The 23,494-nt window shown below is 35.6% G+C and overlaps 1 protein-coding gene across 7 annotated transcripts in view; it reads right to left on the bottom strand.

Moving 5' to 3' along the window:
- The window catches only part of BCLAF3 (BCLAF1 and THRAP3 family member 3), a 96,209-nt gene extending 80,172 nt beyond the window's left edge, over positions 1 to 16,037 (bottom strand). For 2 of the 7 annotated variants that reach the window (XM_051985142.1, XM_051985141.1), the window contains exons 1-2: positions 15,223 to 15,522; positions 14,369 to 14,479 (exon numbers count right to left, since the gene is read on the bottom strand). In XM_051985142.1, the coding sequence (XP_051841102.1) occupies positions 14,369 to 14,412 (44 nt within the window). In that variant the 5' untranslated portion in view covers positions 14,413 to 14,479; positions 15,223 to 15,522. The other 5 variants (XM_051985140.1, XM_051985145.1, XM_051985144.1 and 2 more) reach the window with 5 other exon arrangements.
- Between the last annotated feature and the right edge of the window lie 7,457 nt (positions 16,038 to 23,494).

Raw genomic sequence — 23,494 nt, 5'->3', positions numbered from 1 at the left:
GGTCAAGCTATTGATCAACTGTTAATCTTCAAGGTTATTCCTTTAATATATAAAGTCTTATCCTCCCCCCTGTTAATTTCAGGGAATTAACTATCCTGCTAGTTCATTAGGAATTTATCCTGCAACAGGCTATTCTTGTCTTTCCCTTTGGACACCATAAGGTTGACTCCTTTTTAGAACTTAGCCCACTACTCAATAGTATTTTAATAAAATCTTTTACTTCTTGAGATGTTTAAGTGCTGAGATCTAGATTTGGGGCACCTAAATGAAATTAGGGTTTAATTGAGGTCTAGTGGCAGTTCGGGGTACAGGGAGTCAAATAGAGTTCCCCTGCAATCCCTTTGGATTTGGTGCAAGGATACGGAGTTAAATAAGGTCTAATAGCAGCGCAAAAGTCCCTTGTAAAGGAATTTACAGACCCGAAAACCTGGATTGAGAAAAGAGTTTTATTATGGGGTTTGGAAGTAAGGTTAAAGTCTAGTTAAGGAAACAGGTGAGGATAAAGAGAGAACACCGGAAACAGGGTTCCAGTGGACAGAGGGTCCTTGGGGTGCCAGACATGGTGCTAGCACGTTTGGAATCTCTGTAAAGAGAGGGCTTCAGCTTGGCTCTCTTATAATGAGAGATTTAGTCTAAAGGGGCCTGTGGATGGAATCCCAAGTTGGCTCCTCACTGGGTTTCAGTGAGGGCTTGAATTTGCTTGGTGGGGGTTGGGAAACCTGAGCAGATCATTAGAATGGGGGCTGGGAAAGCCCAAATTGGCTCAGATCTGATGGGGGCTAGGAGAGGCCCTGATTTCCTATTGGAATTCAAAGGGATGCTTTTGACCAGGATTTGTGAATCAAAAGTCATAGTTTCCTGAATTGATAATGTATCAGCCAGGAGGGGTTGGGAATCAGAAAGGAATAAATCAATCTGAAAGGACTAGTTTCTTAAAGGAACCACAACCTGCATCATAACCCTACAACTTCTTTTGAGACACCTTACATCATTGGCCCAAAACCCAATATATTTCAGCCCCATACTCCAACACTATTTTCCTTTTATGACCCAAGTATGAAGCTGATACCTAAACCAGGGAGAGCAAAAACAAAGAATGAAAACTATAGGCCATTTTTTTCTAAGACTACTAAGCAAAAATTTTAAATAAAATACCAGCAAGGTGATTTCAGCAATATACCACAAAGGTCATATACTACATACAGAAGGAATTCAAGAATGCAAGGCTGCTTCAAATCATATAAATCAGGGGTCCTCAAACTATGGCCCACAGGCCAGATGCAGCAGCTGAGGACAATGATGCCCCCACCCACCCAGAGCTATGAAGTTTCTTTATTTAAAGGCCCATAAAACAAAGTTTTTGTTTTTACTACAGTCCAGCCCTCTAACAGTCTGAGGGACAGTGAACTGGCCCCCCCCTATTTAAAAAGTTTGAGGACCCCTGATATAAATAATAAAAGTCATATGATTATCTCAACAGAGGTAGAAAAAAACTTGGCAAAATAAAATACCTTTTTATTAAAAAACACTAGTGTAAGAAAAAAAGCATTACAGAGGACAGTAGGAACTGAATGTGGACCCCAACATAGCATTTTCATTATTTTTGTTTGCTTGCATTTTGTTTTCTTTCTCGTTCCCCACACCCTTTTTGATCTGATTTTTCTTGTGTAGCATGATATTTGTGGAAACATGTATAGAGGAAATGCACATGTTTAACATATATCCAATATATGGATCACTTGCCAATTGGGGCAACAGAAGGGAAGAAAATTAGAACATGGGGCTTAATAGGGGTGAATGTTAAAAATTATGTATATATTTTGAAAATAAAAAACTATAATCAAAAAAGAGAATAACAGCATTAGCAAACATTATCCATAAATGGGATTAACTTAGAATTCTTCTTAATAAGATTGAGTTGAAACAAGAATATCCATTATTACCACTATTACTCAATATTGTACTAGAAATGTTAGCTTCAATAATATGAGAAGAAAAAGAAATGGAAGAGATTTGAATAAACAATGAGCAAACAAAATTATTATCCCTCTTACCAGATGATATGATGACATACTTAGAGAATGCTTGAGAATCAACTAAAAAACTAGATGAATTCATTAACTTTAGCCAAGTTGTAGGATATAAAATAAATCCAAATAAATCATCAATATTTCTATATATTATCAAAAAAGTCCAGCAGTTAAGAGCTAGGAATAGAAATTCCATTTAAATAACTATAGATGACATAATACTTGGGAGTGTAACTGCCAAGATAAACCCAGAACTATACAAACTCAATCACAAAATACTTTTCACACAAATAAAGTAGATTCTAAACAACTGACAAAATTTATCATGGATAGGATGAGCCAAAATAATAAAAAAAGGATAATTTCACCTCAATTAGTTTATTTATTCAATGTCATACCAATCAAAATACCAAGAAAAATGACAGAGCTAGAAAAAAATTAAGAAAATTCAGGGATTTTGATTTTAACAGTCAAACTATCTTGGAAAGGTGTGGACCAAGTCACTTAATCTCTCAATGTTTTCTGTAAAGCAGTAATAATCTTGGTTGTTGTGATAATCAAATAAAATAGAATTACAATGTGGTCTATGGCAGGAATACCAAATTTGGAGTCAAAGAACTCTCTTTGAACAACCAAACTACACAGAAAAGACTTTCAGTTTAGCCCCAGTGATGGATTGTATCTGCTTTGCAAAAATCAACCCAGTAAGCATGAAGAAGTTTTATAAATAGTAGACTAGCAACCCAAGGGTGAAAGGGTTGATCATGTCAATCCAAGAAACAAAGAAAAATACAAAATCAACTTTAGTATTGTATTTCTGCAGTGCCTGTGAAGAGGCTAATGAGTTTTAAGAATCACTTCTGAAACCATCTATAACCATGTCATTGGTCCTTTAAAGCAAAAATGTCAAATTCGAAATCTGCATGCAGCCCACAATACTCTTGAATGTGGCTTAAAACAGATTAATATATAATTTAAAAATATTTGACAAAATAAATTAAAAAATATAAATAATATTACATTTAAACTAACATGTAGTTTTCAAGAAACCTTATGTATGGTTTAGTGCTCTCCATTTCTATTTGAGTTTGATATCACTAACTGCGACCCACAGATGCCAGAGAAGAGGTGCCACTAAGAAAAATCTCATTCCATGCAATTATCTCTCAGATGCCCCATAAAGGAGGGTTTGGGTAGGACCTGTATTTGAAAGTAGTGTCTGGTAGTAATAGCCTCACTTTTTTGTTTTGGGTAGGATGTAATGAGTCACACAGAATGAGTATGGATAGTTTGGTACCTAGATAGCAGATATCATTACATTAACTTTCCTCACAAGCCCACCCACCTTCCAAACTTCTTAATTATTTATGATCCTTCACCATTCTTCCTGCCTTTTAGGTTTTCACAATGTTAGTGTTGTTTTCAGTCTTCATTCTGTCCCTTATCCCTAACCTCTTCCCTATCCCAGGGTCCACTCCTTTCACATCTGGTCATTCTTTCACTGTTACAAGATAAGGCCTAGTGATTTTGAGATCACCATGACAGTATACTTGCAAGAAAAGGTGTAATTCACAGAATCTATGCCTACAGAAACCATGCCTATAGAATTAGGCTATGGAAAAAGTGGGATAATAATTTTTTCAAGATTAGGATAGCTGTGTGCCCCAAACATTTTGCCAACTACCAGTCTGTCTCTTCTTTATGCACCTATTTGAAAAATATTCTGTGCCCTGAAACTTGACTTAAAAATTAGCTAACTCTATATGACCATCAAAATCAGGATTTAAGTATCCCACTCTCAAAAGAGTACTTTGGAGCAGAACTCCCCATACTCCTATGGGAGTACATTTCCCCTTGGTGGGAATAAAATTTCCCCTCCTTAGAAACATGGTGCTCCTGGGACAGCAAGCCCTCCAAACTGCATGGACTGTGTCCCTATTCTCCCCAATACAGTGCTACACTTATGTGAATTTTATATTATTTATATATACATTTGACTCATGCATCAGGTTTTCCTTCTCTCCTTTTCTCTTTCCCCTCTCTCTTCTCTACTTTTCCCTATTTGTCAATAAAACTAGAGTATGAATGAACTGGCTCCCAATGTTATGAAGGCATTTGAACTCATTAAAGGGCTGGCTTTCTTTAACACCTCTGACTGATCCACAGACCTTTCTTTAGACATAAATTGGGTCCCTAGCCAGGGACTTTTCCTTTACATAGGCACACCTCTAATAAGGGCTTAGGTACTGTGAGCCCAATCTTAAAAAGCAAGGATCAAAAGGGGAACCTCTGTCATCCCAGGAGAAACTTTCTCATGCCATGAATCTATCAAAAAAAAAAAAAAGTCTCATAGCTACTATCACAGTTTAAGTGTTTAACGGCTTTCCCTTAGACTATAACAAGAGATACCTACAATAGTTGCAAACTGGTATTCCAACCTGTAGTCTCTCCCCATTGCAACTCATCCTCCACACATATAATAATGTACTTTTCTGAGAACAGTTTTGAACATATTTCTCCTCCCAATAAATTTCAGGGGCTTACTACTAAAACTCTAGAATCAAATATTTTCATCTCTATCATCTACTTCTAAAAAATCTTTCTTTATATCTTTTATATGTAATTTTTACATTTTATTTGTAGAATAGTTACATATCTTGCCAGAAACACACGAATGCAACATAACCAAGAAAAAAATATTCATAACGATTACAACAATGTAAATTAAAAGAAAATAAAACTTCAAAAACTAATATTGCTAAATTACAAAGAACAAGCTGATGAGAAGACACTTCCCTTAGGCAGAGGAAGGGGCTGTCCAAAAATGCGGGACACTATATATATCAGATTTTTATCTATATATTCATGTTTTCATTTTTCTTCTCTTTATCATCATCTTCAAAAAATTATTCATCATTAAGGAAGGTCTCTGGGAGGAAGGAGGAAAACAAGGGAGGATAATAAGCATTTCTTATATGTGCCAGGCAGTGTTATTATTATACAATTATATCTCCTTTGATCCTCAACAACTCTAGGATATAAGTACTATTATTAGCCCCATTTTGCATCTGCAGAGGTTAAGTAACTTGCCTAATATCATATAGGTATTAAGTGTCTGAAGCCAAATATGAACTCAAATCTTAACCCCAAGACCCACATTATTCATTGCTCCACATACCTGGATAGCATCACAGATGCTGTATATGGAGTCATGAAATCCTAGTTCAAATCATGCTTCAGTCACTTACTAACGATCTGAATATAGATAAATCAGTTCTTCTCTAAGTCTGTTTCCTCATCTGTAAAATGGGAATAATGGCGTCTACTTCACAGAATTGTTGCAAGGTTCAAATGAGTCAGTATGCAAGCACTTTGCAAATTTTAAAGTATAAATATCAACACTATCAATTTTACCGGTCAAAATACTAAATTTCAGAGAGATTAAATGACTAGCCCATAGTCACAAATGTCAGAAGCAAGATGTAAACAATCCCAGAACATTTGCTACTAATTATACCACGATGAACTTTTCCTTCAGCAATCTTTTCATGTTCTACATTTATTATAAGAAATAATATGCTTTTAAAATTAAATGTAATGAGTTCAAATCAGGTCTTAGACTTACTTCCTAGCTGTGTGACCCTGGGCAAGTCACTTAACCCCAATTGCCTCAGCCAAAAAAAAAAAAAAAATTAAATGTAATTAACAAGATAGCAGTGGTCAAGCTGAGTGGGGCTATAGGAAAAGACATAATGATATACAATTGGTAGAGCTGTCAAGTGATCTAACTGTTCTAAATTTCAAAGTGGAAGTATAAGAAAAGGTAGTAAACTATCTATGATCTTTGATCTAGCAATCCCACTGCTGGGCAGACAGAAACACAAGTCCAATATATACCAAAATAGTGATACAACACTAAATATCAGAGCAGAAACAATGTATCTGTCAGGAAATAGCTGGACAAATTATAATGTATAATGTATTACTATAAAGTCGGAAATTTGAGTTTAGAAAACTTCAGATTTGAAACGCCAGTATCAGATAGGAAAATACTAAGGTGGGGATTAAAGGTACTAGTGAAAGGAGTAGAAAAGGGGAAAGAGGAAGAAAAGAAGCCACAATAGTGTAGAAATCAATAGTCCCATTTATAGACCTCCAGTGGAAAACAAACTCCCACTTTTTTTTTTTAAAACTACTTTCTTATTTGTAAGCGGGGGAAGAAGGTTGGAGAAAAGAAAGGAAAAAAGAAGAAAATAGACAATTAACATAACTGAACATAAATAGGATGAACTAGAAACATAAAATGGAAAAGCATGGCAGAATAAGTTAGAAAACAGAATCTAACAATACATCTACAAAGAAACAGACTGGATACAAAGACTCAAAATAGTGGCTGGAATGAACCTCACAATACTTCAATTGAAATTTAAAAAGCAGAGATAGTCAGAGTTTCAAAGAAGTAAATATAGGTTTAATAAAAAGAGACGAATAGGAAAATTACATTATGTTAAAGCCATTCTTGTTAATGAATCAATATCTATATCTATATATACCCATATATCTGTATCTAGATATGGACTAAAAAACATAGCATCTAAATACTAAAGAAAAAGTTCATTCAATTGAAGGGACAAGGTAGAACTGTAATAATGGGAGACCTCAATGTACCCATTTCAGACTCAGACTAGACAATCATTTAGTTATTCCAATGCAATAAAAGTTATATTCAATAAAAGATCCTGAAGAAAGGATTAAAAAAAAGTAAAGTGAGCCTAAATAACATGATTATAAAAAACTGGAGGTAGTGCAAAGAACAAAAGAATATCATCAAAGAAAATGACAAGGAGAGAAGATAACAAAATTTATGGGATGCAGCCAAAGCAGTTGCAGGGGGAAAATGTTTCTTTCTAAATGCTTTCATCATCTAAAGAACAATTCAATAAATCAAGCATGCAACTAAAAAAGACTAGATGATTTTATAAAATCTTCAAACAAAATAGACATTTTGAAAAATTAGATAAAGGAATAAATAAAAATTCAAAGAATAAATTACTTTTTTGCAAATGATTACTTTGAAGACCCAAAAAGAATCAACTAAAAAAACTGAATTTAAAAAATCAGAATTTACATTACTAACAAAACTCAGAAAGGAGCACTATGAGAAATTCCATTTAAAATATCCATAAAAAGCATAAAATATTTGGAAGCATACTTGCAGAAATAAAGGCAGACCTAAATAATTGTAAAAATATTCCATGTCCATGTTCAGCTAAAACAAAGAAAAATAACATATACCTAAAATAATTTACTTCTTCAATGCCATAACAATCAAACCAGCAAAAGATTACTGTTTAGAACTACAAAAAAAGTAATGAAATTCATAGAGGAAATACTTTTAGTGAATAATCTCAAGGGTAACTGCAAAAAGGTGAAAGGAATAGAGCTTATTTGTATCAGATCTCAAGATCAGTGCCACAAAGCAATAAATCATTAAAACAATTTAGTATTAATTAAAAAACAGGAGAGATTAGTGGAAGCAATTAGGTGCAGATTATACAGGAGCAAATGAATATAGTAGCTTAGAATTCAATAATCCCATAGACCATATACTTTCTATCCAACAAAAATCACTGGCAATATTGAAAAGTAGGTTGTCAGCTAACAGACCATTTCTCAAAAATTTTAACCAAGATAAACTCCAAATAGGACACATGACTTACACTTAAAAATTAATATATGCAAATCAAAGGAACAAGGAAATTACCTTTTAGATCTATGGATGGGGAAGAGTTAATAAACATAAAAGAAATAAGATCACAAGATAAAACAATTTCAAGTATGTGAAATAAAGTTTTGTACAAACAAATCTAATGCTGCTAAAATTAGAAGGGAAACAGATTGGGAGAAAGGGAAAATATCCAAGATAAATAGGGAAATAATAACTAAGAATAAGAGCCATTCACCAGTAGATAAATCTTCAAAGGACATAAACCCAAAATTTTCAAAAAAAAAAAATCTAAGTTATTAAAAATTTTATGAAAAAAATTTCAATCATTAATAAAGAAACTCTAATTAACCTGAAGTTACATCTTATATTCCTCAAATTGGCAAAACAAAACTTCCTGCCCTTAAGCATCTTACATTTTTTGTGGATAGACACATATAAAAAAATATGTACATAAAATAAATAGGAATTTTTTTTTCAAGGCAGGCTCTAGCACTTGGGAGTGAAAGGGAGGTGCAAAATAAGGAATCTGTAAACAAAAACAAAGGTGATGAATATCTGTCACTGATAGATATAATCTAAATATCTATCACTGAAGAGCTCATGAGGTCCACAAACAAAGGTTAAGTATTTCTTCCTTCCTATTACTGTAGTTTACTCCCAAGGAAGTGGCAATATACACTAGGAATAACATTTCAACTTAAAATATCCAAGTTCAAATATTGGCTCTGCCATTTATTAACTTTGTGTAACCTTGTATAACATATTCACTTCTAAATGAAGGAATTACAAATGAGGTCCACAGACACCTAAAGAAAGAGGATAAAGGTGCAACAGGTCAGCTATTTATTTCCTCCTTCCTATTACTGTAGTTTACATCTCCAGAAGGCAGCAAGATACATTGGGAACAACATTTCAATTCAAAATATCCAAGTTCAAATATTGGCTCTGCCATTTTTAAACTTTGTGTAACCTTGGATATCATTTTCTTCATTTTTAAATGAAGGAGTTGTTACAAACTGTGATATACAAATATCCTGGAATATTATTTTGCTATTAAAGATAATGAATATGAATAATACAGAAGAGAATGAAGGGCTATGATCTGATGCTTGATAAAATAAGCAGTCACAAAACTATACATGACCACCCACATAAAGACAAAGGACATCAACAATAAAAAAAACAAACTCATTATAATGATCCAACTTCATTCTGAAAGAGGAAAAAAAAAGGTACTTCCTCTATTCTTTGCAGGTGATGGAGACAAGGTTGTGGAATCGATCAAGATAAAATGGACAATTTCGAGTCCCTGAAATACAATTTTTGTACAAACAAACCTAATGCAGTTAAAATTAAAAGGGCTAATGTGTTACTTTTGCAAAGTTGCCTTTTTTCTCATACTTTTTTTTTATTGTTAAAAAGGATGATTCTCTGGGGAAGAATCTGGGAAGGATATATTTGGAAATGAAGATGCTATAAAAACAAAAGCTATTAATACAAATTTTTAAAAAAGTAAATTGGGTTAGATGACAAATCTCTGAAGTTCCTTTTAGCTCTTAATTTACAAACATCTTTAAGTCGACCTTTTCCTACATCTAAACACTGAAAACAAAACTCTCTTGTAGTAGGCATTTATCTTTCTTGTAAAGCACAATGAAGTTTAGAAAATTAAAATATATATTTAATATTAATGTACCTTTATGAGTACAACCTAGTTTAATGACTCCCTAAAAGAGTTCCACAATAACCAAATCAAGTAGAGATCTATCCACCTGTACAAAAAGTTGTGGTTTTACAAATACAGAGCTCAGCTCAGATACCCCTCTACTGTAGTAGGCTTTCCTGAGTCACCTTAGAATTCAAGGTAACAAATATTTACTAAGTACCTATTGCATGCAACAGACAAAGTTGAGATTAAAAACAATCTCAGTTCCTAGTGGAATTTATAGCCCAGAAGTCCCTTCTCAGAATTCTCATATCCTTGGATTTATCTTTTTCATTGAGTTACACTCTTTATTAAGCCTATTATCTATGCTACTTCTCACCTGCAAGACTGTAAGCTCCTTGAAAACAGGGACTAATTGCATTCACCTTTCTAATAGCAAGTCTACATATATTAGTTGTGCATGTACACAAAGATCTAGATATGAAAACTGCCTAACATGGAAATACGTACGATAAAGCTGAAACACAAGTCTTCTGACCTGGAAATCTAATACATATCTGTAAACCATAAAATGTTATGTAAATATATATTCATCCACATAGTAGATGAAAATGTGCCTATCATTTCATTCAAGTACTAGAAAAATTATAAACATCATCAACATGTCATTATATTTGGGAACAAGAGTTAGGGCAGAACAGCCAACTTAGGGCATAACTCAGTTTATACCAAGCACAAAAAATCCTTTGCAGGAAAAAGTTCAGAGACGACAATTTCTGTGAGGAAGAAGGCAAACATGCTAAAGTAGCACAAAAATCTTTTGAAATCTGCTTTCCTAAAATCTCAAATATAAATTAATCATATCTGATTTTCTTTTCTTTTTCTTCAAGACATTTTCTGCCAAAGAGAGGATGGCTTCCCAACCATAAACCAATTTATATTTTGAAATTATCTCAATAGACCAATGCGGGCCATCCAAAGGAGACAAACTAATTATTAAGATTTAGAGCTAGAAATAATCTTATGTGGTCACTTAATTTCACAGATGAGAAAACTAAAGCCCAAAGAAATTAAGTGATTTGCCTAAGGTAATTTCAAATAATAAATAGGAAAAATGGAAACAAGCATTTATTAAGCACCTATTATGTACTTAGTCTTATGCTAAGTGCTTTACAAGAATCCCATATGAACCTTAAAAAAAAACCCTGCAAGGTAGATTGTCTCCATTTTACAACTGAGAAAAATGAGGCAGAGGTTAAGTGATTTGGCAAAAGTCAGCCGATAAATAACTGTCTGATTTCAGATATGAATTTAGGTCTGCCAAGTCTATTTACATTGTCTCTGGCGAAAAGTATTCAAGCCTGGCCCTTCTAATGCACTCTTTCTACTACACCTTGATTACTCTAGAAAGGGGTCATAGACTTTGAATAACAATCAAGAATATTGTTCTGGAGTTTAGAAGAACCCTTTTAGGAAAATCAACCATCAGTTCAACTCATATTCTGACATATCTCCAAGTTTCTTCCATTTCTCTCTCAGGATGTTATGGTTCTGACTCATTTCAATAGACTTTCTTTTCAAAGACATAGAAATTTTTTTACCCTGCCAGTTCTCTCTACCCCTGGATGCAGCCTTCATTCCTGCAGCCTTTGCATCTGATTAGCTGGTTCTTCCTGGAAAATACATTTTATATAGTACAGGTCAACTATGTTTTCATTCCTCTCCAGACCACACTTATAACTTTCTCTACAATGGCCCCCTGGCCAAGCTGAGTAGTGCCTTGATTCTCACTACTTTTTCAGCTCTCTTTTCCGTGTTATTTTCCTTGATTTCAATGTTTTTCTTTATGCTTGTTTTGTATACTAAACACTTGGCACAGTGCCTTAAGCACAAAACAAGTGCTTAAGAAATGGTTGCTGATTTGAGATTATCAATAATAAGGGATGTAGTATTTGTGAAATCATTTAGGGCAATTAAATATTTTCTGCTAATCCACATCTTTAGAGCTATAATCCCCTGTTATTTGCATTCTGTTTTACTCTCTCCAGTCTGGAGAAGCATTCTCATTGTTGGAAAAGAGAAGAGTAAAAAAGAGTTGAGTAGTTTTAACACCTATTATTATATCATTAGGTCAAATAGTTGGTTTTGTGTCAAAAAAGTATCCTTTTTTTCTTCCTTAGTACAATGCTTCAAATCTTCGCCAAATCACCAGATCTCTATAAACTTCAGTTTTCTCATATGTAAAAATGAAAATAGTACCTATACTCCCTACCTCTTAAAATGGAAAAGATCAAAATATATGCAGAACTTCACAAACATTTTAATGTTATGTTATTTATTATAATTATTATTGTAAGTGTCAGCTCATTAAAGGTTTAAGGCCTTCAGGTATCAGGCAGGAAACACAAATACAAAAGGATATGATCCCTGCTCTAAAGGAGCTTTTAAACAGAGAAACATCTTATTTAAGAGAATAGTAACCCAGGCCTAGTAGCAAAAAGTTGTACTCATTAGGGTTCCAGGATTAGAAAGGGCCTAGGGTATGTCATTGCTAGACAGGGACAGGAATAATAAAGCAAGGAAACATAGCTGATGCTGACTAAATGGACTAAATGGTGAGACATTCATTATCATCAATAAGGACAATGAGAAACCCAAAGTGAGAATACCAACTTTAGAGAGCTATCAAACCCAAGATGGTAAAATTTTTTTAAAACAACTTTTAAAACTAAAGACCAAATCATAGGAAGTGTTTATTACCTTTCCTTTAGCATCTCCCATTTCACAGTGTCCAGCCTTTATTTTCACTAAAGTTTTTGAATCTACTTTCCTAAAATATCAGATGTAAACCCAGTTATAGTTGATAATTATTTCTTTTCTTGGGTGGTACAAATTACAATTTGCCAATAACTTTCTCCCAGATATTAACATTAACGTTCCACAAAATTGTTCTTTCTAGTTGTCCAGGATTAAATCCAAAATTCCCTTAGCAAAAAAAAATAATAAAAATTAAAATTCAACAGATGTTTTGCTTTTAGAGGAATGAAATTTCCAGCAGATGGAATTTAACTACATTGCCAGAGTGGACAATTATACAAATTTTGTGATCTGTATTCAGAAAACATCCATATCCATAAACTGCCGTGAACTTAAAAACAAATTAAATTGACATATAAAATCAATATAGCAGAGGCAACACGAGTATTAGTCATAATGACTTGAGAGCAGGAATATTTTGGTTCAATTTTATCTTTGAATTTATTATATATTCATAAGCCAGTCACTAAAGCAATCAGTGTGAGCCTGAGTGTGCGTGTGTGTATTTGTAAAAAGAAGTTTCTACTTCAAAAGGTAACTTGGAAGGGCAGCTAGGTGGCACAGGTAGGAGTACCAGCCCTGAAGTCAGGAAGATCTGAGTTCAAATTCAAATTTGGCCTCAAACACTTAACACTTTCTAGCAGTGAGACCCTGAGCACAAGATACTTAACCCGGATTGCCTCAGCAAAAAAAAAAAAAAGTAACCTGGAATAGTAGATAAAGAGCTGCTTCAAAGCCAAGAATTTAAGTTGTCACTTATATAGCAACAGTAGTAAGACCTTAATCAAATCACAAACTTCTCAATGCCTAAGGTATTGAGAAAAAATAGCTGTTTTTAATGTAGTCTTTGAACTTTAAAGATATATAATTTTTGACAACTGAATTTCAATGATAAATTTCCTTTCTAATACACTTTAAATAATTATTCTAAGAAGGAATTTATAGATCTTATTCAGAACACTGCCAAGGGTACATGAAACAAAAAAAAGTTTAATAACATCTTACCTAAACCTGTATGGTGCCAACCTGGACTGGGAGAAGTTTTGTCAATCAATGACATCAAAAATCATTTCCATCCTCATTCCTACCTATTTTCAATGAATTGTTGTGAAACTCAAAAGATATAACATATTGGCAACCTTAAAGCCTTCTATCAACTTTAGTTATTAAAATAATGAAATTAACAAAAAAACTACTGAACTGGAAAAATTCACTCAATACACAGCTGCAAAGTACATTGTATATCTAAAATTTTGACTTTTTCTGGTGGTGTAGTAATAGATTTTTAGAGGAAAAGGATTTTTAATAGCTATACATATTAGAATATTAAACACATTAACATACTCTTTGGCTCAAGGTTAAAGGTAAAAACTGAAAAGTCAAACTTCAAAAACCAAATTCTTTCCTCTCAGTCTACTCCTATGGACTTTGGAGCACCTTTCACTCAAGAAAATGCTACAAATCGAAAGAGGGAAATGCAAAATAAACTATTTCATGACCATTCTATTTTTTGTTTGTTTCCTATAAAAAAAGAGATGTAATTCATTTAATTTTATTTTTTTTAACATAGGGAAAAAGGGACAACATTTCAGAAATATCCTTTTCCTCTTTTGATTCTCTTAAGAGTTCCTATGGAAGTCCCTTAAATTCTTTCTCATCCCCTTTTATTTCATGTATCAATTGTGGGACAAATCCATTCCTCAGAATTATCCTATACATGTGCAAAATGAAATTTTAATCATTTGAAAATCTTAGATGCTATCTTATATAACAGTACAATAATAGCTCTCATTACTTGGGACTAGGGGAAAAAATAAAGTCTAATGCCACATTGTCTTTCTTGAGTAGAACAGCTTCTGCTGCCCTCCTTTCAGTTTTTTTTGAACTTTTCGAAGCATCCAAGATTTCTACTTCTGTTGCTTAGTTGGAGAATTTCGATTTGTTCTAATCTTTTCAATTTCATGACCATTTAATTGATTCCTCCGTTCTTTGGCTGAGGAAAGCTATTTTACAGATCATTCTCCCTCTCCCCCCAAAAGCACTACTTTTAGCCTTGCCTCCTAAGTTTTGGTATCTTATCTCTTCACTGTCCCCCTGCTTGACCTTCCCCAAACCATCGCTACTTACTCTGCAGGTTCGACAGTGGTTAACTCCCCTAGGAACAAGGACATACTCCCGAACACTGCCAAGCTGCCAACGCCGCCTTGCAAAATGTTATCAGTCTTCGGGTACTCCGGTCTGCGGAAGAATTTGGAAAGGTGGGAACTCACTGACCTCTGGTCGTACTCGGACAGGAAAAGATACTGCACGGCCTCTTACAAAAGCCGGTGCAGTGACCACCCCACTCCCATAACCCTGCAAGCAAGCAATTAGTAGCAGTAATAATAATTGATGTTATAAATATTTTAAGGTTTATAAGGTGTTTTTCATGTTAACTCATTGGATCCTTAATTCCCAAGAGGTTGATATTCATATCAACATTACAAATGTAGCTGAGGAAAGGCAAAGTGACTAGCCCAGGAAGGCAAGCAGAGGAACAGTCTCAAGCAAGATCTGAACCTGGCTTCGAGTCAAGGTCCCCATCAACTCACTGCGCCAGCACTACCACCTGCAGGGGCCGAAATCGGACTCAAAGAAACTTGCCTGAAACTTCCCCACCCCCACTCCCAATAAAGGAAAGATGAGGTTGCGGAGGGGATAGGGATGTGGGGGTAGGGAGGAGGAATACTTAACAAGGAGGCAAAACAAAACAAAACCTCCGAAACAAAATATACACGCAACAACGACGTCAGTGTAACATACGCATTCACTCACTCGTTAAACCCCCAGATGCAGCCACTGTCTGTGCCTTCCTCTTTCTCTCTATCCCTCTGAAGCTACCACGCATCTCACCCACCCATCCCGCGGGGGCGTGGATCCCGGCCCTTCACGGGCCCAGCCACCCTCCCTGAACCCTGGCCGTCTCGGTTCGGGCGGCTCACCGCGGAGACCCCGAGAACGGGGCGGGGAAGTCCCGGGAGGCCGCAACCCCCTCCAGCTTCAGGTCCGCAGCTTCTCTTCCTCGGCCGCCAACGCCAACTCCTCCCGATCGCAAGTCCGGACCGCTTCTAAGGCAGCCGACGCTGCAGCTGCAAGCCGTAGCTGCGGGGACCCGGAACCACTTCCGTCCGAACCGCCTCTTCCTCCCCCTCGCTGCCACAGGCACCAGGGCTGCTTCTACTTTCCCATCCCTTCCGCGGCTGGCCGCAGGCTCGCTCCCGCCTCCCTCCTGCCTATTTCCCTGGGGCACGCGCACTCACCTGGCACCTAGCGGGGGCGGGTGGGAGCGGGCGGAGGGCTATGTGCGCATGCGTCTCCTAGCACTTAGCCCAGAGCGGGTCAATGGAGGAGGGAAGCTGGGAGGGGTCGCACGCGCATCCCCGCCCCTAGAGCGGGGAAGCGGGCCGGGAGAGTTGGGGTGGGGGGAAATAAAAGAGAGCAACCCGGAAGTGAAGGATCCGTGGCCTAAGGGTCACGACTGGGGTATAGCTTTCCCCGCTTTGCATCAGGTCCTGAAGTGGGTGCAAGCCAACTAGACGCCTTCCCTCACCCCTTCAAAGCCTCTCTCTCCACCTCCACCTAGAGCCCAGGATTCTGTACCAATGAGATAATGTATGTCAAACGCTTTGCCAATCTCCATGCTAACCATCGTTATTATTTGTTAAAATGGCTGATCTTTGCAAGCCCAGCTAATCCCGTCTTCAGGCCTTGTGACCTTTCCTAGAAAGAATATGGGCAGCCAGAGTCACAAATTCACACACACACACACACACACACACACACACACACACACACCCCACTTCCCTCCTAACTCCAGATCTAGGGAAGGATGGGAATCCCCAGTTTCGACTTTGACTTGGCTCCCAAACCTGTTCAGGTAATTTGGGCTTGAGTTCTCCAATAACCCAAGTAAGCAGAAGAAAGAAATATACAAGGACTGGCTGTATTGACTAAAACACACTAACTCAATGGTCTGACATACCAACAATCCTTTTCAGTGACTCTGCTGGAAGTACATACCTGTTTTGAAGCATCTCTGGAGCCATCTGGTGGTTTAAGCACCTTCAACAAAACATACCTACTTCAAAGACTAGAGTGAGACCAATAGCTTAAATCCAGTTCTTAAGACATCAGTCTGTGGTGTCATTGGTCCTCTTTGACAATGAAGGATGAACAACAATTGTGTAATGATACATATATGAGCCATGGCTGAATGTTGCTTGAGAAAGTTTGTTTCTTTCCCACTAAGATTCTTGTCAAGGATTCCCTATAGGAATATTTACCAATTACTTTTAATTCTAGTGCCTTCTCTCTGTTGATTATTTCCATTTTATCCTGTATATTTTATCCTGTATACAATTTGTTTCTACATAGCCATTTATATCTCCCCTTTAGCTTTGTTGGGTCAATGAGAGTAAGGACTTTTTTTGCCCTTCTTTATATCCCCAGTGCTTAGCATTGTCACTGGCACATAGCAGATGCTTAATAAATATGTATTAACTAAGATGCATATTCTACAGGGGATTTTTTTGTAAATGGAAAAATATAAATATATATCAATAATTGTTCTCTTAATTGCTTTTTTCTGTGTAAGGTCTGTTTTTTTTTTTCCCCCTGGTCTTTAGTATCTTCCCCTCCTTCAGATATTTTGTCTGTATTGGTTCCTTAATGCCTTCCTAAGTATGTTAATCTGATTCGGTTTGAATGGTCTCATTTCCTGGTGCTCAAGAGATTAATGGCAATAAGAGAGTTATTAAATATCTCCTTTAAATCGGCTGCAGGTTTAGGAGTGAAAGAATTCACTCATTCCCGAATTATTAGTTCCAAAATGAAAGTTTATTGTTGGATAGAAATCAGTTTGCTAAAGGACTGACTTCTATAGTGACAGAGATCTATTAAGGAAATGGAGTTTTGGCACTGAGAAGACTTTTCCAGTGGGCAGAAGGGTCCTGGCATCTGAGCAAGCTACCTAGGGCCATCTGCAAAGACCTTAGTTGAGGGAGGCTATTATATTGGGTATTGTGGTGGGGGCTGGGACAGCCTGAGCCGATCAGATCAGGATTCTTGGTCTGGGCTTCAGGAGCTGAGGTTCCCAGGTTTAGATTATCAGTTTTCACTTTGGATCTCCTATTGGAATTAACAACATTTCATAAGGGTGTTTTTTGACCAGGATTTCTAATTTAATCAAAGGCTGGCATCCTGGAAAGATAACTTATCTGGCCGGGGGTATGCCTTCCCAGGAGGGGCTGAGACTTTAAAAGGGATCACAGATCAAAAGGAAATATAGTTTCTTAAAGGGACTACAACTTTAGTAAAGGAAACAGTTCCCTTCGGCTTCATAATCAAACATATGTCTCCTCTGATTATATTTGATCCAATCTGGCTGCTTTTCCCATCTTTGTTCTCTTTAGTGACATTTTTAACCTCCTCTATAAGTATATCTGGTGTGTTAATTTTACTATCCTTGAGAGAAAATTGTTACAATTATATTTGCAAAATATTTTCCATTTTTCTTTTATATGTAGTCCTTCCATTTTTATCTTTAAATGCCTTTGGGATGAGTTAACTGGATAGAATATTTTTATTATCAACTTTTTAATCTATTGCAACTCTAGACATTCTCCTACTCTTTTCTATTTTTTCCCTTCTTGCTTTGAAGCAACAGCATACTCAATTCATCCATCAGTATTTATTAAACTTCAATTACATGCCAAACATTGTATTAGGTGCTAGAAATAGAAAAATAAAAGAGCTTACATTCTATCAGGAGAAACAAAAAACTTTCTTTGAAAGTTTTAACCTCGTCTACTTCTGCTCATAAATGTTCATCATCTATCTTTAAATGATTTCTTTAATGATTTCAGTTTCTAACTCAGTATTATCATTTGGCAAGGAATCAGATGTTAGTTGACTAAAGTGCTATCTGGGCTTTTTTGGTCCCTTGTAGGAATTAATTTATAATGGTTAAATTTATGGATAAAATTATTATAGTTAAAATCACTGTCATTTCTGTTGTGTGCTTCTAAATTTTTTATTTTCATTTACTTGTTTATGTAATCCAGAGTTAGGTTGTTTTCACTGTATACCATTCATTTTTTTTTCATTTTTTTTCCTTTATATTTTTTAAATTGGTAACATCCTATAGATTCTAGGACAAAATACAGAATTTTTAAATTTAAATGCATTTGGCATCCTCCAAAATTTAGTTCCAATCTACTTTTCCAGTCTTATTTCACACTATTTTTGAGTTAATTTTACATTCTAATCAAAATAGACTATAATTTTTTCCCCAAGCTTTACAGAACATACCCTACCTTTTGGGCAGGCTACTTCTATCTTATGAGTATGCTTTTTTTTTCTGCTTTCAGAGCCCTTCTCTTCCATCATAACTTAGAGCAAGTACCGCTTCCTCCAAGCAAACTTTCCTGATTGTTTCAGATTGTTTTCTCCCATCTCACAGTTTCTTGCAGTACCTTGTCTATATCTCTCTTCTGTCTTATAATACCATACTTTAATATTATATAGTATATATTTCATATTCCCTGAAGTGAAAAAGTCTTCTAAAAGAAAGAAATGTGTTGTCTTTGCATCCCCCAAAACTAATACAGGATAGACACTTTAAAAATCATTGAGTTTAATCTCCTCTCAGAGTTCTCTCCAAAATACTATCACCCTTAAATTTCTCTATCCCTCCTTCTTAGTTCAAGCCTTTTCCGCTTTTGATTTTACTTCCCACCCATCATAATTTTAAGTCCTAAAAATCATTTTATTTCCATGACACAGTCTCCATCACACAGGGTGTAAAGCAAAGTGTCTTTAAGAATCTGTCCTTTTAATATGAACAGACAATTTTCAGATGATGAAACTGAAACTATTACCACTCATATGAAAGAGTGTTCCAAATCACTATTGATCAGAGAAATGCAAATTAAGACAACTCTAAGATAGCACTACACACCTGTCAGATTGGCTAAGATGACAGGAAAAAATAATGATGAATGTTGGAGGGGATGCGGGAAAACTGGGACACTGATGCATTGTTGGTGGAGTTGTGAACGAATCCAACCATTCTGGAGAGCAATCTGGAATTATGCTCAAAAAGTTATCAAACTGTGCATACCCTTTGATCCAGCAGTGCTACTACTGGGCTTATACCCCAAAGAGATACTAAAGAAGGGAAAGGGACCTGTATGTGCCAAAATGTTTGTGGCAGCCCTGTTTGTAGTGGCTAGAAACTGGAAATTGAATGGATGCCCATCAATTGGAGAATGGCTGGGTAAATTGTGGTATATGAATGTTATGGGATATTATTGTTCTGTAAGAAATGACCAGCAGGATGAATACAGAGAGGCTTGGAAAGACTTATATGAACTGATGCTAAGTGAAATGAGCAGAACCAGGAGATCATTATATACTTCGACAACGATATTGTATGAGGATGTATTCTGATGGAAGTGGATTTCTTTGACAAAGAGACTTAACTGAGTTTCAATTGATAAATGATGGACAGAAGCAGCTACACCCAAAGAAAGAACACTGGGAAACGAATGTGAACTATCTGCATTTTTGTTTTTCTTCCCGGGTTATTTATACCTTCTGAATCCAATTCTCCCTGTGCAACAAGAGAACTGTTCAGTTCTGCAAACATATTGTATCTAGGATATACTGCAAAATATCTAACATATATAGGACTGCTTGCTATCTAGGGAGGAGGTGGAGGGAGGGAGGGGAAAAATCAGAACAGAAGCGAGTGCAAGGGATAATGTTGTAAAAAAAATTACCCTGGCATGGATTCTGTCAATATAAAGTTATTATTTAAAAAAAAAAATCTGTCCTTTTAAAAGGGACCAACATGTGCAAATTTGTTTATGGCAGCCCTTTTTGTAGTGGCAAGAAACTGGAAATTGAGTAGATGCCCATCAGTTGGGGAATGGCTGAATAAGTTATGGTATATGAATGTGATGGAATATTATTGTTCTATAAAATATGATCAGCAGAATAATTTTAGAGGGGCTTGGGAAGACTTACATGAACTGATGCGAAGTGAAATGAACAGAACTAGGAGATCATTATATATAGCAACAGCAAGATTATATGATGATAAATTCTGATGGACATGGCTCTTTCCAACAATGATTGAGCTCAGTTCCAATGATCTTATGATGAAAAGAGCCATTTACACCTAGAGAGAGGACTATAGCAACTGAGTGGGGAATCACAACATAGTATTTTCACTCTTTTTGTTGTTGTTTGCTTGCATTTGTTTTCTTTCTCATTTTTTTCCATTTTGATCTGATTTAACTTAAGATAATTGTATAAGTATGTACACATATATTGGATTTAACATATATTTTTAACATGTTTAACATATATTGGATTACCTGCCATCTAGAGTAAAAGGTGAGGGAAATGAAGGGAAAATTTGGAACACAAGGTTTTGCAAGGGTCGATGTTGAAAAATTATGCATGCATATTTTTAAAAAAATTTTTTTATTATAGCTTTTTATTTACAAATTATATGCATGGGTAATTTTACAGCATTGACAATTGCCAAACTTTTTGTTCCAATTTTTCCCCTCCTTTTCCCCACCCTCTCCCCCAGATGGCAGGTTGATCAATACATGTTAAATATCTTAAAGTTTAAATTAAATACAATATAAGTACTGTGGTGGAAAAAACCATTCATCCAGAGAGAGAATTATGAAGACTGGATATTGATAAAAAGCATAGTATTTTCACCTTTTTTTCTTGTTGTTTTTGTTTGTTTGCTAGTTTTTTTTTTTTTTTTTTTCCTTTTGATCTGATTTTTCTCATGTACCCATGACAAATGTAGAAATATGTTTAGAGGAATTGCACATATTTAACCTAAATTGAATTCCTTCTGTCTAGGGAAGAATAGTGAGAGGGAGAGAAAAAAATTTGAAACATGAGCTTTTACAAGAATGAATGTTAAAAACTATCTTTGCATGTATTTTGAAAAATAAAAAGCTATTATTAAAATAAATAAATGAAGTTTCAAAAAAAATAATTTGTCCTTTTCAGACTTGAAGTGATATTATTTGCACATAAAAAGACCGGCAATCCACTAAATCATTAGTTGAAATAATTATTTCATTAGGCTTTAGAGAGCTTTTAAACCTTTCCACTTGGGGAAACCTGGCAGAGAGGTTTTCCTTTGGAGGGTTTTCCCCCCAAACAATTAAATAGCACCAATATTCAGAAACACACATACATATAAATATTTAAAAGGAAAAACATTTTAAAAAATTGTAAGAGGAAAGGTATAGTCAAGAGAGGGATAGACACAATTCAAAAAGTCCTTCAGCTTTAGAGAGTAAATCAGAAATTATGTAGTTTGGGAGAACAGTTCATAATTTGTAGCATGCATGTGACAAAATCACAGTGGTCTTCTCTTTGCCAAAACATATTCACTTTTATTCACTTGAAAAGATCACGGACAAAATCCAAAAATGATTTTACAGTGTGCTTTTGAAGGAAATGACTTAATAGTTCAGGAAGAGGAGGAGGAAAGTAAAGGTGGGACTTAGGGAGTAACAAATGTGTAACAAAACAGGTAAGACTACAGTCTAGGAAAATTGACCTCCTTTTATATGCAATTATAATTGATAATAGGAACAGCATGGGTTAATTTTGGCATATCCTGACAAGGGGATAGAATTAACTGGTTTAGAATTCACGTCAGTAAAGGGAGTATTAAAATTTTGTTCATCCTTCATTTTCAAAGAGGACCAATGACATTAAGAGGATGAAGTCTTGACTTGCAAATGAAATGGATTTAAGTGAAGTGTGAATGTGCAAAGTCATCAACCTCTCTTTTACAGCCATTGCACTTTATGTAATGCCAGAGAAACTGAGGCAAGATAGAGATTAGAGAGTTTTTAATATTTTATTTGAGAGAGATTGTGCTGGGGGCAAAACAGGATCCATGTGGCCCCCAGGATTGAATAAGTTTCAAAGTATCCAGCAGGAAATGTGAGTTCTCAATGACATATATACAAAGAGGGGTGGAGTCCAAACTCTGGTGATCAGGAATCTCTAAGAAGGGAATCATCACTCTGGTTCTGACAGGTTGGGGGTAGGACCATAAATTCTTACAAAATGGGAGGACTAGTTTGTAAATTCAACTAGATCCAGGAAGTCTGAAACTTAGAGATACCAATTAGGTATCTGAGATAGGACATCTAGAGTTTTATCTTTTCTACAGCCTTAATTATCTCAGTTCAAATGAGCAAAAAAGGGGGATTGCAACTAGGGGGACTGAGGCAGAACAATTCAGGGAAACTGAGACAGGACAGTTTACAGAAACTGAATCAGGACAATAAAAGGGAACTATGGCACAACATTCCACACTCTTTCTTCTGAATATTCAAATCATTGAATTACCTTCCTCTAGATACCTGGAAGATCTCAGCACAATAATTTTGACCAACCCTATGTGAGGCAAATAAACCAAAATAAAAGTAGAAAAATGCAAGGATTTATGGCAAGGACAAGTCTCTCCCTGACAACCCCAGAGTTAACAGCAATACACAGGCTCCCTGTTGCTAGCATGTCTCTTCCTCCTCTTTTTTCCTCTAAGCAAAAGGAATCATCCAAAGAAAAACAAATAAATTATCAAATAACAATCCCACATATAAATTCTGAAAGTGAAGTAAAACAGACTAGTACAGAAGGGTTTCCTAAAAATCCCACAAATATAACAGCGATAATTACACAATTGTAATAATTTCCAACCCAAATCTTAAACACATAGTAGATGACTCAGTCAGGGTTTAACAGTCATTCACCAACCATTCCCAAGTTCTCCATATCAGTCCAAAGTACATTAGGAGCAAGGGATTTGTGCCTTATCCAAGCAGCTTCAGGCTGAGAATGGTCAGAGAACTGGCTCTCAGTCCAAACAGGGGGATGGGTATAGATCAGTGATCAAAGCTGATCCAGGTCCCAGAAGCAGTTCAATATAGCTGTAATTTGACCAAAATCTAGAACAAAAAACAAATCTAACAAATAAAGGTTAGAACAGTCTGGAAGTGCTTCAACATGTGGAAAGCCAACAGCTTCCTATGTGAAGAGATGAACTTTTCTCACAGGACAGGCAAACGTAGTAGTCCTCAATAAATAAAACAGCAGTTAGGTTTCATAGACAACTGTGCTAATTGTTCTCTCATTAGTTAGAAACCTTAAAAAAAAACA

Source organism: Antechinus flavipes, chromosome 3, assembly GCF_016432865.1.
Source record: "Antechinus flavipes isolate AdamAnt ecotype Samford, QLD, Australia chromosome 3, AdamAnt_v2, whole genome shotgun sequence".
NCBI classification, from domain to species: domain Eukaryota; kingdom Metazoa; phylum Chordata; class Mammalia; order Dasyuromorphia; family Dasyuridae; genus Antechinus; species Antechinus flavipes.
Note: the sequence above shows the minus strand (reverse complement) of the source record. Positions and strands in the feature narration are given on the sequence as shown.